This window comes from Tachyglossus aculeatus, chromosome 8 (assembly GCF_015852505.1).
Source record: "Tachyglossus aculeatus isolate mTacAcu1 chromosome 8, mTacAcu1.pri, whole genome shotgun sequence".
Classification (NCBI taxonomy): Eukaryota; Metazoa; Chordata; class Mammalia; order Monotremata; family Tachyglossidae; genus Tachyglossus; species Tachyglossus aculeatus.
Genome location: NC_052073.1, coordinates 20,904,582 through 20,921,887, shown reverse-complemented (window position 1 = coordinate 20,921,887; position 17,306 = coordinate 20,904,582). Strand labels below are relative to the sequence as shown.

General features: G+C 43.5%; 1 protein-coding gene across 1 annotated transcript in view; it reads right to left on the bottom strand.

Annotated features, from left to right (window-relative positions):
• COL20A1 (collagen type XX alpha 1 chain) overlaps positions 1-17,306 on the bottom strand; it is an 80,519-nt gene that overhangs the window by 45,875 nt on the left and 17,338 nt on the right. The window contains exons 6-14 of the mRNA XM_038750034.1: positions 16,459-16,650; positions 12,601-12,756; positions 11,886-12,005; positions 11,167-11,331; positions 6,608-6,772; positions 6,009-6,181; positions 4,177-4,306; positions 3,648-3,805; positions 94-217 (exon numbers count right to left, since the gene is read on the bottom strand). Of these exons, the coding sequence (XP_038605962.1) occupies positions 94-217; positions 3,648-3,805; positions 4,177-4,306; positions 6,009-6,181; positions 6,608-6,772; positions 11,167-11,331; positions 11,886-12,005; positions 12,601-12,756; positions 16,459-16,650 (1,383 nt within the window). The remainder of the gene's footprint in view (positions 1-93; positions 218-3,647; positions 3,806-4,176; positions 4,307-6,008; positions 6,182-6,607; positions 6,773-11,166; positions 11,332-11,885; positions 12,006-12,600; positions 12,757-16,458; positions 16,651-17,306) is intronic.

Here is a 17,306-nt window from a genome sequence, read left to right as displayed (position 1 = left end):
TGTAGCCCTCTTCCATCCCACTGTACTCCGAACCTTCCCCTCTCCCTGCCAGAAGAATTCCCGCAGGAGGGTTGAAGCCTAGCGCAGACTCACAGGTTGTTCCTAGAATGCTCTGGGGCTCGCTGGCCTCTTCCCCATCCAGCGCATATACGGAAATTGTGTACTCCGTTCCAGGTCTCAGGCCTTCCAACAAGGCCTCCGTCTGCTCCACTTTCACCTGTGCCACACACAAAAGAAAGTCAAGTTTGAAAGATCTTTCCAGGTGTAGTTTGGTCTAATGGCACTCTTCCTCACTGACTCCACTGACCGTCTTCACTTCTGTCCTGAAATAGTCCTTAACACATCACTGTCATCTGACAGTCAGCTATGCTTCAATATAATCCTATTATGCACACATAGTCACCCCCTAGCACCAGCACTTAACTGCCCCCCTCCCCACAAACTCAGAGACTTACAGAACATCATATTCTACATTCATCTACTTTGGGACAGCCACCATTTTACAGAAGCCCACTCAATTCACCCACCAATCAGTATGAAACTAGAGTGTTTCTCCAGGGGACCCCTGATCCTCCCCTCATCAGTACAAGGAGTGGCTCCGTGGTGAACGTGAACCCCACCAACATGAGATATGGGGATATGCCTTTCCTTCTCAGATCCATGTGTGGAACTCAGGTGTGGAATCTGCTAAGTGCACACAGACCTGGGAGGGATCACAATGTCTGGGTGTTGAAAATAAGTATACTGGAAATAAAAACGCCTGTTAGCATTCAGACCAGCTGGAAAAAAGACTATGGGCCTGGGAGTCGGAGGATTTGGGTTCTAATCCCAGCTCTGCCATTTGCCTGCTGGTGACCTTGGGCTAGTCACTTAACTTCTCTGTTCCTCAGTTACCTCATCTGTAAAATGGTAATTAAATTCTCTTCTGTCCAACCTAGACTGTGGGACCCTTCTAGGACAGGGACTGTGTCCAACCTGATTATCTTGTATCTTCCCCAGCACTGAGTACAGTGTCCGGCACATAAGTGATAAACAAATACTATTAAAAACAAACAAAAAACACTTAACTTGTTGAAAAAACAGACTAATGGACACCCTACTCTCCCCACTACACCCTCTAGACTGTAAACTCATTGTAAGCAGGGAACGTCTTCCCATTTTTTATACCGTGCTCTCCCAAGAGCTTAGTACACAATGTGCTCTTCACATAGTAATCGCTCAATCAATAAAATTGATTAATTGATACTTACACACCTTCCCAGGTCCACCTCCCCCCCCCACCCCCCCCCACCAACTGGCTGATTTTTACTGTCTCCAGAGCTCAAGTCTCATGTCTCTGAGTACAGTAGGACAGTTATAAGAGCCAGTAGCATTCTCGAGCACTAAAGCATGCAGACAAATTATAGACAGGCCTGGTGACATGATTTCAAACCTGGCCTATAGTAAAGCATTAATATTTGATCATTCCACCACAGTTGTCACTTCAGGAGGTCAATCAGTGTTTTGAGCTGCAAAAGTTCAGTGGGAAAATACTTCACAGCTCAGAGACTTGATAATGAGACAGAATCCTACTGGTTCTGCTGTAATCTGTGCAAGTGCTTCACTCTCAACACCCATTATCCATCTCTCTCCAGCAAGGCAATTTATCCAGAAGAGATCATCACCTTCTGTAAAAATCATGGTCCCTTTGCAGCAGAGGTGGTGAAGCTGGGGAATTTGGAGGAAAGATGTCAGCAGAGACATTAAAGCTGAAGGATCCATGGAGTGTGGAAGCCGTAAACTCGCTGTGGGCAGGGAACATGTCTGCTACTTCTATTGTGCTGTACCATCCAAAGTGCATAGTATAGTGCTCTGCACAAAGTTAGCACTCAATAAATACTACTGATTGATCGACTGATCCAGCTAGAGCAACCAGCGTATTGGAGAGGCAGCGTTGCTTAGTGGGAAGAGCACGGGCTTGGGAATCAGAGGATGTGGGTTCCAATCCCAGCTCCGCCACTTGTCTGCTGTGTGATCTTGGGCGAACCACTTAACTTCTCTGTGCCTCAGTTACCTCATCTGTAAAACGAGGATTAAGACTGTGGCCCCATGTGGAACAACCTGAATACCTTGTATCTACCCCAGCGCTTAGAACAGTGTTTGGAACAAAATAAGCGCTTAACAAATACTATTATTATTACCTCTGTAAAAAACCTTTTTTTGCTCATCCTAGCAGGGCTAAGCCGCCTATTGTCCCTAGAGCACAACTACAAAGAAACGAGTCCTGGCTTGGGGGACTTTCCACAATTTATTATTATTATTATTATATTTGTTGTATACTCTCTGCCAGACACTTTGCTAAACTCTGGGATGAATACAAGATTACCAGGTTCGACACAGTCCCTTTCCAACCCGGGATTCACAGTTTAGGAAGAAAAGGTAGTGAATCCACATTTTACAGATGAGGAACTTGAGGCACTGAGAAGTTAAGTGATTTGCCTGTGGTCACAGAGTGGCTTAGTGAATAGAGCCCGGGCCTGGGAGTTAGAAGGACCTGGGTTCTAATCCCAGATCTGCCACATGTCCATTGCATGACCTTGGACAAGTCACTTTGCTTCTCTGTGCCGCAGTTACCTCATCTGTAAAATGGGAATTAAGAGTGTGAGCCCCATGTGGGACAGGGACTATGCCCAGCCTGATTAACTTGTATCTACCCCAGTGCTTAGAACAGTGTTTGTCACATAGTAAGTGCTTAACAAGTACTATTATTATTGCTACTATTATTATTAAGTGAAGAGCGAGGATTAGAACACAAGTTTTGCACCTTATATATAGACTGTAGCTCCTTATGGGCAGGGACTATATCTACCAACTCGTTTATATTGTACCTCTCCCAAATGCTTAGTACAGTGCTCTGCACACAGTATGCACTCAATAAATGAGATTGATTGATATTCTACCCAAATGTTTAGTAAAATGGTTGTCACATAGTAACACAATGTCACATAGTTGTCATGTTTATCATAATAATTATTATTATGATCAGACAGCAGGAATTGGCTACAATAATGCTGGTTTGTTTCTTTCTTGGGAGGAATCTGAGTAGATATTCCCTTGTGCATTTCCATGTCTTGCTCTTCCGCATCACAGACTCACAAGTTAAGTTCCTTTCCTCCCACCATCTGCCACCACACATACCAAGCCTTGAGATCATCATTGTTATGCCTCAGGCAGGGAGGGCAGGGGCATGAACACCTGCTCATCAAATCATTTCTTAGGCACCCATGAAGCTCCTGGATAAAGCCACCTGGCAGATGACCTGAAAGACCCTTCCTCTAACCTGACTCACCAGGGCTGCAGGCCAATTATAGAAAATGTCTATAAAATGAAAAGGGGCATGTTATTTATTTAATGTCAAAAACTACCAAAGTCTCAGCAGTCCCTTTTCCTCTCTCCCCATAATTCTCTGCCTTTAATCAGCCCCTGTCATGATGATAAGGTCAGTTTCTCTATAGTTACCAAGGCTCACCTGCCATGTGGCCCGGGGCGGGGGGGGGGGGGGGGGGGGGGGTGTGATACAAAGCAAGACATGTCAGAGAAAAGCTCTGAAGAGGGGAGCTCAGAGTCACCAGTCTGGAAGGGATCCAGGAGAAGGGTCTTCACTTTACCTCTTTCCCATCTTCCTCCTCTTCTTCCTCCTCCTTATTAGAGGTCAAGGCGCAGAGAACCAGATACTCGATAGTTTCATCTGTGGGCTGCCAACTCACTTTGATGCTGTGGTGAGTCACCTCAGTCACTCTCAGGGACCTGGGGGGAGACAGGGGCACTGGGGCAGGAGAGAGCATCATCATAGATCAAATAGAGCCTTCATGTATTATAGACAGCATCTCTCTCACGTACCAAAATACACACCAGATTCCAAACTCTGTACTCCAGTCTGCACATTACAAAAACCCAAAGTCGATATGCAGATCTTAGGAAAGTTCATTGAGCAAAAGATAATACAGAACTTCATTGCTTATATTCTTGTCTCTGAAGCTCTTAGAGAAACTGAAGTGGGATTTCATCATAACCAATCACTCAAGATTGCAGAAAAGGAGTAGAAACCTAGAGGTTTCTGGACATGGCCAAGTTTCTGGTATGTCATAATCAGATTCAAAGGTGCAAGATACTTAACACACTCCACTTAAGACCTACATGTGGCAGTAACTCCCCGCAGTCCATCTCCAACAGAACTCTCATAAACAGGGAACACCGAAACCAGATACTCTGTATGTGAGGTTAAGTTGACCAGCACGACGGAAGAAACAGACCCATCCATGATGACCTGAAGCAGGGGGAGGAAAGGCAGGTCCAGGACTCAGGCTTGACATGAAACAGGAAAGGTAGCATCACACTGTCTGAAAGAAATTTCTAGATAATGACCTAGAATGGGCTAGAAAAGTATCTAGAGTTTTGGAGATACTGAACAGGGATTTCATATTCACCTACTCTAACATGAAGCCTTGAATTGGATGGTCATTTATGGGGTTTGCCTAGGGAAATCAAGGGCATATTTGAGTTTGAGGATGTGGTGGGGGGCAGAAAAAAGGGGTTGTGAGAGCAAAGAACCCTTTGGGGAAGTACGACATTTTTTTAGGGAGACCCACATAGCCAGCATACACTACTGACCTACAAAAATCTAAGTGAGCTGTAAAATCTGAACTCAGAACCACTGGATCCTCATTCAAGTACTCAGCATTTATCTATCCATCTCTCATTTCCTGTGCAAACAACAGGAGAGTTCGTTCTCTGCTTTCCATAACTGGTGTTCCTCCCCTATATCCCAGGAACAACCCCGCCCACTGGAAGGAGAAAGCAGAAAGCATAACGAATCCATACCCTTCCCATCCCCCCAACCCCCACCCCTCTGCCCTCCCTCAGCATGGCTGCAAAGATCCAGGGAGACAGCCTGGCAGTTAACCCAGCACGGAGGTCTCCATAAAATGTCAGAGCGAAGAATGGGGATGACAGGCCCCAAATGGGAATCTATTTTCACCGAGTGGTTAAAAAATGATCAGTCACAACAGATCACATTAGCCAAACAGATGGGCCAAGAAGCCTGGCAGGGAGCACTGCCTATGGAGGGCCATATCCAGGACACAGTTGGCTAGTGGACCCCAGCAAAATTCCCACCTCAGTGTATTCAGAACTGTGCCAGACTTGTGGGGGGAGAAGAGGAGAATCAGTGGAATTAATTGAGTACTTGCTGTGCTCAAGTACTAAGTGCTTGGGAGAGTATGATACAATGGAATTAATAGATACCTCAGGGAAATGACAGTCTAATGGGGAAAGGATTTCAATACCTGCAAATAAGGTGGGGATGTGGGGTCACATGGATTTGCTATGGGGAGGTTAGCCCACCCACTCAACCAATCTGGTAATCCAGAGACTGGTCTCTGAGCTAATGAACATTTTTTAGCAGAAACCTTTCAATGGTCTCCATACACAGTATAGAGTCACTGATTCCCTGTAGGACAAGCCTTTAAAAATGGGCAACTGTATTCACCATGACCCAAAGAGTCTCCACAAAGATCCTGAATACATTCAGTATGGCCTCTATTAATTGGGCCACATACAAGTGTAATGATGGCATTCATCAAGTGCTTACCAAGCTCAGTGTGGGCAAGGAACATGTATGCCAACTCTGTTGAATTATACTCCCCGAAGTGTTTAGTACAGTGCTCTGCACCCACAGTAAGTTCTCAATGAATACCAATGATTATATATACTAAGAACTGTGTTAAGTCCTAAGATAGTTTCAGACCAAACACAGTCCTGTGTGCTGCACTGCATTTCTCTGGAACACAAAACTCACAAAATAGCAGCTCTGGTATTTGGTATACTGTAACTGTACCAAAATTAAGGGGAAAAGCAGTGAATAAAAACTTGATTAACCAAAATGGCTACCCTCCTCCCTGCCCTTGATTAGCCTACATAGCAGATATTGTAGCTACATAAAAAGAGTCACAAAATACATTAATACTCACCTCTGTGGGGACCCCTTCAATGGAGGGATAATACACAATCCTGTACTTTTCAACTGGCTGCAGAGGAGGGGTCCAGGAGAGCCTGAACGTTTTGGATGTCACTTCTGATATAATCAAGTTGGTGGGGCCAGGGCTCAGTGCCCCACTGAATGAGGTCACATTAGCTGAACCACCTGTGAATGCAAAACACGCTCATTCTCTGAATTGCTCTTACTCTTATTCTATCTTTCGACTCAGAAGTAGAGGACCACCAACTGTCCAATACAAACCTGGGACTACAACTTTACTCTCCCCCAACTCCAACAAAAAGAACCTATGAAAATGATTAGTGTGAGATGATATTGCAAAAATAAAGGTAGGGCAGGCTGACCCAGTTGCTTCATTTGTTAGCCTGCAGAGTCACATGTCCTGAGAGAACCAGAGGACTGAGAGCAGGCTCTGGAGGCCACCAGAAAAAAAAAGTCACTTCAGACCACTTACTTGTGCTTGAAGAACCTTTTCCACACTCTCTAACTCCCATGTTTGAACAGGTTGCCCAGTAGAATGAGGCAAGAGGCAGCGGGTAGGTGAATGGATGAAAGAAACTGGTTTGCTCTTACCTGATTGTCCACTCTCGCTTCGTTCCTTGATCTTCTTGCATAAGATCCTACTGAGTGGATCAGCCAGGGAGCTGAGGAGGGGAAAATCCAGGACATTATGCACAGTAATGTCCAAAGGGTGAGAGGCTACCTGCCTCAGCTCAGCCTCATCAGCATTCTTGACACCTGTGCAGAAAACACACATATTGTGGAAGCTGAGAAAACATCCAGCAGAGAACAAAGTAGGGCAAGTTTGGAAGGTAGATTTGGTGGAGGGAAGGAGAAAATCCCATTAGAATTATTGCTTAAGCTACTGCCAAGTTAGCTCAAAATGACTGCTATTACATAAGGATCAGATTTCTCCCTTTGGAGAGAACTGATGCTCAGCACCATAAGAACATAAATGGTATCATATTGAGTAAGATCAGTGGTCAACTTAACCCAGTATTCTGTCTCCATCAATGATGGCAAAGAACTTTACAGATAGCAGGTGTTGGCTGCCCTTATTTACATACAACCTCTTTGGAAGGTACCTTCTAAAATCACTAATTTATCCTTCTGGCAAAAGACAGCATAGTTCAGAACAAATTTCAAAAAAGCATTTTAATGCTATCAATAATTCTTTCCTTCGTTAACTATGTTTTTATATAGAAAGTAAGACTGAGAGGAAGGAAGTGGGTGAAGGTGGAGGAGAGAAAGAGAAAAGCCTGAATTGGGTAAAAGGATAAGAGATAAAAGTAGCCTTTTAATCACTTTGGCAAATCCAATACCAAATACTATGGAACTCAGTTCTCATTAAAGATGGCAAAACTATCACTGATTTCCTGGGGATTATTCTTGATTGTACAAGCGAGTGTTGGATCCAGATTAAAGGGTTAAAATTTTCCAACAGTTGGCTGAAACAGAGCTGTTTAGCATGGTCCATACCAGTCTCACGAACCAGCAAACCCTACTGTCACTTGGCCACCTTTTTTTTACCCAGACCCCTTTACAATTTCAGCCAGATGAAAATGAACAAAGAGAAAACCTCAGGAATGCAGTTATCTTGACCCAAATTAACATAAATGATATCTCTGGCTCTCCCTTTCACTAAATGGTAGAAATAATGACAGTCAGCTCTCACAAAACATTTCACGTTCAAGGTACTTTACAAACAAGAATTAATTTATACTTAGAGAGGAACAGATGGGAACTTCAGTGGAAACCAGTGAATGGACTAAAAAAATTCACTCTTTGGGTTGGCATAGGTCTTCTATAAATCTTTCTTCCATCATCCCTGCATTCAGAGGGAGAATACTACACAGTCTGTTGGAATATTTACTCCTGCCAGGAAATAGAAACTTCTTTCAGCAACCCACACATGCTAAACTGTAGAACATATTTCCACCAGCTGCTTCCTAGGGAGATAGGATTCTGCCAATATGACAGAGCCTGCCCAGGATTTAGCCCTCTGCATTCCTACCACTTTTCCCCTCACCAAGATGAAGGGGACACAAGATATTTCAGAGACTGAATGAATTCCTCCCATTTATTTTGATACAATTTATCTCAGTCCCAAAATGGCTGAATCAATTGAAAAGAAAGATGATGTTAATAATATCAGGTGAGAAGCAAGAAAAATTTGATGGTGGAAAGCCATTCAGAAAAAAACTGAATGACTGTTCTAGAGGTTGATGCTTTCAGTATAATAATAATTGTGTTATTTGTTAAGCGCTTACTTTTAGACTGTGAGCCCACTGTTGGGTAGGGACTGTCTCTATATGTTGCCAATTTGTATGTCCCAAGCGCTTAGTACAGTGCTCTGCACATAGTAAGCGCTCAATAAATGTGATTGATGATGATCCCAAGCACTATACTAAGCACTGGGGTAGATACAAGATAAGCAGGTGCCACATGGGGCTCGCAGTCTAAATAGGAGAGATAACGGATTTTGAATCCTGATTTTGCAGATGAGGAAATTGAAGCACAGAGAAATTAAGTGACCTGCCCAAGGTCACACAACAGACAAGTGACTGAGCCTACATTAGAACTCAGGTCCTCTGACTGCCAGGACTGTGCTCTTTCCCCTAAATCATGCTGCTAATCTTTCCATGACTTTCAGAAAGACAGACACTAAGATAAATTTTGAACTCGGGATCATGGGTCAGTGGAATAGGTTATGAAGGAGTTTGGGTAAATTCTATTCCTACAGCTATGTTAAGAAAGGATAAGCTCTATTTATCTTCATGGAATGGTTTTGATTCACTCTTGGCAGGAAACAGTAGTACATAAGACTGCATGATACAGCTGCACTGTATTTTGATTCAGAGATAGCACACTTGGGGGGAGATTTTTTTTTTTTTAATCAGTGACTTTGGCTGACAAGATTAATGTGTGACTAAAATTCCCAACCACGTTGTTTGCATTAAAAAAAAATTCTTTCTGATTAGCTGCATTTGTTACCTCCAGTGGTGACTTACTTTCACTTGCCCCATTTTTTTTTCTTTCTTTTTTAATGGTATTTTTTAAGCACTATGTTACAGGCACTGTTCTAAGCACCGGGGTAGATGCAAGGTAAGCAGGTTGGACATAGCCCATGTCCCACATGGGGCTCACAGTCTTAATCCCTATTTTACAGATGAGATAACTGAGGCCCAGGGAAGCGAAGTGACTTGCCCGCGATCACACAGCAGACGTGATGGAACTAGGATTAGAACCCAGGTCCTTCTGACTTCTAGGCTTATGTTCTATCCAATAAGCCACGCTGCTTGTCATAATCATCCCCTAGCTACTATTCTAAGACAGTCAAAACATTTCTAATTGCTGGAATCCAGACTTCCCTGTCTTCTGCAGCTGTCTTTCACTGCTCTGTTAGATCATTAGCATTTAGGGTGTGGGCTTCCTTGGGACTCAAAAATATTTGCTTTGTTCTCCCTGCTACTGGTCCTTCCATTCATTCACCAATATAAGAAAAAAACTAAGATCTCAAACCCTTTTCATTCAGTTCCTCCCTTCTTCCAAATGGATGTAGATAATCTCTCAAATTTGACTCAGCAAAGTTAACAGAAGCCTACAGATTTCAGCACAATTTTCTATATATAACATTCCCAAAATTAAATCACGTAGAAGGCATATGAATTAAAGTACACCACACATTCCACCTGGGATTAAGGGAAGTAATCCTTCTTTGTGAATCACTTCATGAAATATTTGGAGGAGAAACATTTAAAATACCTTTATGTGTAATTTGTTCTACTTAATGTAGAACTTGATCACATAAGTATAGTTGTAAACGACAGACTCTCTCCCTGCTGTTTTGTGTTTTCTTATAGTTGGCAGATGAAGGACAGCAGATGCAGCTCTTTAGATATAACTGTAGAATTTTAAATAAGTGGAATCAAATGCCCAACTTCTAGTTACCTATGGCTTTCATAGAGAAGCAGTGTGGCTCAGTGGAAAGAGCATGGGCTTTGGAGTCAGAGGTCATGGGTTTAAATCCCGACTCCGCCACATGTCTGCTGTGTGACATTGGGCAAGTCACTTAACTTCTCTGAGCCTCAGTTACCCTATCTGTAAAATGGGGATTAAGACTGTGAGCCCCACGTGGGACAACCTGATCACCTTGTATTCCCCCAGCACTTAGAACAGTGCTTTGCACATAGTAAGTGCTTAACAAATGCTATTATTGTTATTATTATTATTATTATTATTATTATTATTGCATTGCTTCTTTGGGACAGACACAGACTCTACCACCCGAGAGTTCAGCAATCAAAAATTTCTAGAGTATCCAAACGGAACACTATTGATCCCAACCTAGCAGAGGAGATTCACTGAAGAATTTAGGCATATCTAAGGAAAACTCTCCCATCCTGCCCTATCACCTGTTCCAGTGATGAACACCTCTCCATCAGGAAATATTTTCTTACGTGCAACCATTAACAGATTTCTCACATGTTGCTGTAGGAGTAGATATGAAGGAAATATTTATTTTAAAAGAATGAGAGAGTGTGAATAAATCATGAATGAGTATGTTCCTTTAAAAAATAACACCCCTTAGTTTTTCCTCTCTTTGCAGGCTCTGCCTTGGCTAAATGAAGGATAAATTGCTCCCCTGCACCCTAGTCACACTAATGGGATGTCACTTCAGGAAGCCAAATGTGTGAGTGTTGATGACTATAATCACCTTCATTTGATTTACACTTCATCCAGGGCCGCAAGGGAGACTCCTGCGTCCCTGTCATATTAAAGTAATTACAGAACAGTTCCTTCCCAACAGACCAAGCTGTAATGGGAAACCTGCTTTGTTGGAAGGACAGTAGGCACATACATCCTGAGGCCTTGGAAGAATATGATCTCTCTCTTCCTCTCTCCCTCCCTCCTCCCTATTAAAACCAAATTTGAACTTGGCTTTTCAAAGTGAAAGATGGCTGGATCCCCTGCAGAGGGAGTTGATGAACCAAAAGACTAGTAGAATGTTTTACACCACAAGAGCATCAAAAATAAAGGTATTAAGCACTAAGAAAGCATTGGGTTCTTTCTTTCTTCAGAGCAGCTATACTGTTCTAGGTAATTAAAGCTCAGAAGATCACCAGTCTTACCGATGGCAAAGATATTGATGCCCAAGTCTTTCAACACTTGGGCAGCAGCATTGGCCTCATCCTGGGATTTCCCATCCGTCAGAAGGATCACTATTTTATCAGCTTCAGGTCGGGGACCTGCTTCCGGCTTCAGATTTTGTTCCAGAACATGTGTTAATGCCAGACCTTGAGTGACCCGAGTCAGAAAATAGAACAAGGAATCAGAGAAGTTTGATGAAGAATCAGCAGTTTTGTTTCATGGGGTGTTGGAAGTGGGGTCAGGATAGGGAAGACGATAAAATACCATCTTTCTGTATCTTATATCCACCCCAGTGCTTAGCACAGTGCTTGGCAAGTATCAATAACTTCACGATTGCCATTATTATTTCATTTTTATTAGTCTGCTCTGTCCAATCATGGCTGAGAGCCTGGGTTGTTCCAAGTTTTGCAGAACAGGGATTTTCGGCAGCAAAGCACAGAGCCAGGGGCATCGCACATGGCAAAGCAATAAAGTGGGGTGAGGAGAAGGATAATTTAAGTGCTTAGTATAGTGCTCTGCACACCATAAGTGCTCAATAAATACGATTGAATGAATCTCTGACACTCCTGCTCATTTAAACGGGGCTTTTCTGGGAGGAAAGAAACCTAGGGGGAGGTAGTGGGGACTAAGCAAACAGTCATTATGGCCTCAGTGCGTTCTAGGATGTTGAAATTGATGATTCGAATCTCTCCATATTTACCAGTGAATGTGTTGCCGCCTTTGTAGCGGAGATTCCTCACGGCCTCAAGAACCTTGTCCTTGCTGGTGAATGTGTTCAGATTCCACTCAGTACGGGGCTCTCCACTGTATTGGGACAAGCCTAGAAGAGGAGAGCAAAAGCAGCGCTGATGGTTATTGTTGTTGTTATTATAGTATTTGTTTAGCACTTACTATGTGTCAAGTACTAATCATTAGTACTAAATTCTAATCTTTGGGGTAGAAACAAGTTAATCTGGCTGGAAACAGTCTCTGTCCCACATAGGGCTCACAGTCTTAGTAGGGAAGAGAACTGGCATTTAGTACCCATTTTACAGACGAGAAAACTGAGGCACAGAGAATGTAAGTGATTACCCAAGGTCACATAGCAAGAAACTGGGAGAGATGGGATTAAAAGTCAGTTCCTCTGACTGCCAGGGCCGGAATCCCTCCACTAGGTCACACTGCTCTTCTGGTTGATAGGAGACCCAAAGCCATGAAGGTGTTTAAATGACTAATTATTTAAACCTAGTAGGCAATTCAGCATATGAGCCCTTTCAGGTTTGCATGTATTATGGCCTTCACTTGCTTGGAGAAATTCACAGTCCCCACCCAGACAGCATAAGACAAGACCCAGATCTGTAAATTCCCTCTTTGAAAAACCCTAACAAATAAGCGATCTGAAGACAAGCTGGCCGACAGGAAAGTCCTGTCCTTACCTATGCTGATCTTGTCCTGGGCAATGTTGAAAGGAGAAATGAGGCTGGCTAGAAATTCTCTGACCAGCCTGAAGTTACTGCGGCCGATGCTCCAGGACCCATCCACCAGGAAGATAATATCCACGGGTGCAGATGAGTTGCACTGAAAATAGGAACCTGCAGAAGGAGAAGAGCAAAGAAGAGAGGAAATTCACTCAGGAAAACAATCTAACTTCCAGCATTTCTCCATGGTAAATAGGTGTCACTGTTACCTACTCTCTCCCCAGTCAGGCTCATTGCTTCTTGCACATAAAATCTCCTGATCAATAGTCATTACTCAGGTTTTTCCCCTGCTTGTAATGGCCTCCTCCCTATTCAGTCACATGGCTTCATCTCCCAATTCCTCCAAGAAGCCTTCTATGATTAACCCCCCCAACTCATCACTGTAAACATTCAGCTCCTCTGAAACTCATGCTTACCTTTCTAAATTGAATTTGTGTGCTGAAAGTACTCATATAATAACAATGATCATGTTTATTAATCATTTACTACACGCTAAGTACTGTACTAAATGCTTGGGCAGGTACAAGATAATCAAGTTGGACACAATCCCTCTCCCACATGGGGCTCAAAGTCTAATTAGGAGACAATAGGATTTATTCCCCTTTTGACAGATGAGGAAACTGAGGCACGGAGAGGCTTAAGTGACTAGCCTGAGATCACACAGCAGGCAAGTGCAGAGTTGAGAGAAGAAGCCCGGTCCTCTTATTCCCAGGATTGTGCAGTATCCTCTAGGCCACATTGCTATCTTAAATGTTTGTGGGGGGTTTTTATCTATTCTTTTTGCACACCTGTGTGTTTGTAGATAAACATGTAGGTGTATAACTATGCATACCTATGTGTAAATATGAGCTTCTTTAAATATGGGTACCACCACTGGACTCTGCTTCAGAGGCAGATCTTATTCTTCTTCTCACCCTCCCCAGAACACTAAGAGCATTACATATTTCTATTATTGTATACATATTTACATAGACAAATGTGACTACCTTTCATTTTTGAAGATGACTCATCCAGTGATGAAAACTTATTCCTATATAAAAATAAATTGAATACATCTACTCATGGGTTGAAAGTACACTTTATGATGTCATGCCTAGAATATGTATTTCTGTTGTACTGTACTCTCCCAAGCACTTAGTACAGTGCTCTGCCTATAGTAAGTGCTCAATAAATACCATAGATTGATTGTGTGGCTGTGAAGATCACTGTAGGGATAACATCATTCGACATTTTGGGCATATAAAAGTAGTTCCTGGGCACATTTGACTCTTTCTGATTGTGGTATCCTGATCATCACAGCACCACCACTTAAGGAGAGCATCCCTCCCCTCTCCATCCACTCTCTGCCCCCTAAGCTAACCTGTCTGCCAGCTTACAGCCACTGCCTAGGTTGCCTGCTCTCATCCATTCACCTCACATTCATCTCTTTTCAGCAAATTAGATTACAAAGTTCAGAAAATTATTTAACATATAAAAAGAGAGTACTTATTTCTTAAGCCCCAAGTTTTTTTCTGAAAAACAGATAAAATGTATCTCCCAGCCCAGAAAAAGAAGTAGCTTGAGTTAGTAGAAAGGACACAAGCCTGGGAGTCAGAGGTTCTGAATTCCTAACCCAGGTCTACTACTTGCCTACTGTGAGACCTTGGACAAGTCATTTAACTTCTCTGTGCTTCAGTTTTCTCATTTGTAAAATGGGGAATAAATAACTCTTCTCCCTTCTACTTAGGCTGTAAGCTTCAAGTGGGACAGGAACTATGTCATCCACATAGTACAGTACTTGACACAAAGTAAATGCTTACACAATTCTATTATTACTATGGATATTTTTTCCAATGGAAATATCCATTTTTGACCAGAATATTCTTGGAGAAAGCTTAGCCCAAACAAGTAAATGCAGGGTAAGATTGGCCTGGAGGGATAAAGCCAATATTTTTGGACCACAAACCAGTAGTTCTACCTCAAAGCACACTTGGGATCTTGACATCAGCATGTCTGCCAAATGGCTTTCAGCCAGACCATATAAATTACACCACAGAGAACTAGTTGAAAATTCCCCTCCATTGGACTGCCAATGAGCTCACTTCTATTTTGCTGTTAAGGAATATGTGTTTTCTAAATCATTGTTCTGTGCATGCTTCACCATTCTTCCAAATCCTCCAATGGTTACCAATCTCCACCAATCTCTGAATCAAGCAGAAACTCCTGACTCTCAGCTCTCCCCACTACTTATCCTCACGCCTCTCCCATCATAGCATAGTCCCCACACTTTGCTCCCTTAACACCAACCTGCTTTCATCTCGCTCACCATCAGTCTCTTGCTGACACCCTACCTCCCCCTCCATATCCAGCAGGCCACTCCTCTCCCCATCTTCAGTCTTATCCTCCAGGAAGCCTTCCCTGACTAATCTCTCATCTCACTATTCTACTTTCTTCCCTACTTTGTTTTCCATAAATTTGAGTGTACACATACTGAACACTTGGAAACTCACCCCATTACCCAGAGCACTTGGGTATATATCTACATACTCAATTGTTTCCCCCACTGGTAATTTATTTTACAGTCGACCTCTGCCATTGGACTGTAAAGTTCATGAGGACAGATTATTTCTTGTACCTTCCCAAGCACTTAGCACAGAGTTCTGCAAACAGTAAGTGCTCAATAAATACTATTGATTGGTTGGCAAGCTGGCAAAGGTTCCGTCCAGGAAGCAGGCAGAGCCCTACAAGTAGCATGGACTGAGTCAGGTAGACAACGAGATTTTCCAGTTATTACTTTGTATCCTACATTGCTTTCTGCCGGAGATTAGGCACCTTCGTGAAATGGTCAACCTTTCTGGGACTCTAGCCCCCAGCACTGTAATAGTCAGGTCAGTTACACAGCAGCAGTGCTAATCTGGCATGTCCTTTTGAAACCTCTGGGGAAATTTAGGATCTCTGGTAAGCAACGGCTCTTGTTCCAGAGTGGAGTTGTTCAGCTGTCTGCTCACTGTTGAATCCAAGCTCTTCCTAAATGGTAGCCACCATCTCCCCGCTTCTCTCTCACTGCTTAGTGCATCCCTCCCTCCAGATGGTGCCCAGCAAAAGAGAATAGGTGGGCATCACCGTAACATGAACCTGCCTTATTGTTTTCCATTGGTCCCCAAATAGAGCCAGATTCTACCCTACCACAGTTAATGATGAGTCCCTTTTTACTCATACCACTCCTCCCACTTTAGTTTTCCTAAGAGGGCAGAGAGGGAGTCAGGAAGACTCTGGGTTGGGGAGAGATGGTACTTTCATTTTTTTTCTTACGGTATTTGTTAATCACTTATTATGTGTCAAGCACTGTTCAAAGTGCTGAGCTAGATGCAAATCAATTAAATCAGACACAGTCCCATATGGGGCTCACAGTCTAAGCAGAAGGGAGAACAGGCATTGAATCCCTATTTTACAGTTTGGGAAACTGAGGCACAGAGCCATTAAGTGACTTTCCCAAGGTCCCACAGCAGGCTAGTAGTGGAGCCATGATTAGAAGCCAGGTCCTCTGACTTACAGGCCTGTGTTCTTTCCATTAGGTAACAGTGGTTTCACTTTCTCCCAGTTTTAGAGAAACAGCACGCCAGGTCTCCAGCCACCTGGCCCAGACCCACGGCTCCCAGGCCCCAGCTTGGATTTCCTCTTTGGAACTCCCGGCCTGACTTAGAGAGTAGAGGCAGGCGATGGAACCTACTGTGGTTCCTCCTCATTCCAGGAGTCGATGTTGCTATAGGAAGCTGAGAACCAGAGCTGCAGAAACGAAAGACAAGCAGCCACGAGAGCCTACCTCCCCACACTCACCTCTCTTCAGAGTGTCCTGGGCCTGGTGGTCTCTGTCTGGCTTCTCCAGCTCCAGTTTCCCAGTGTTCTGCCTCGGTGGTGCTGGGGTCCCCATGGTGGCATTTAATGTTGAACTGGGCTTACTGGTGGACTTTCCTCCCAGGGCCCTTTGACGTTTCCTCTCTGGTCGGTCTCTCTCTGAGTTACTTAGGCCTAGGAGAAGGAGGACCAGTTACCACCTCCAACTGTTGCACACATGAAGCTGATGCTCTCTGTATCATTATAATGGTGCTTTGAGTCCAGTCTCCTGGACTCTTTTCTGTCCCTGCTGTTTATTCATTCAATCATATTTATTGATCACTTTCCGTGTGCAAAGCACTGGACTGTTGTAACCCCAGGCATCATGGCCCAGTGGAAAGAGCCCAGACCTAGCAGTCAGAGAACCTGGGTTCTAATCCCATCTCTGTCACTTGTCTGCTGTGTGACCTTGGGAAAGTCACTTAACCTCTCTGTGCCCCAGTTTTCTCATATTCATTCATTCAATCGTATTTATTGAGCACTTACTGTGTGCAGAGCACTGTACTAAGCGCTTGGGAAGTACAAGTTGGCAACATATAGAGATGGTCCCTACCCAACAGTGGGCTCACAGTCTAGAAGGGGGAGACAGAGAACAAAACAAAACATATTAACAAAATAAAATTAATAGAATAAATATGTACAAATAAGAGTAATAAAAACGTACAAACATATATACATATATACGGGTGCTGTGGGGAGGGGAAGGAGGTAAGGCAGGGGAATGGGGAGGGGGAGGAGGGAGAGGAAGGAGGGGACTCAGTCTGGGAAGGCCTCCTGGAGGAGGTGAGCTC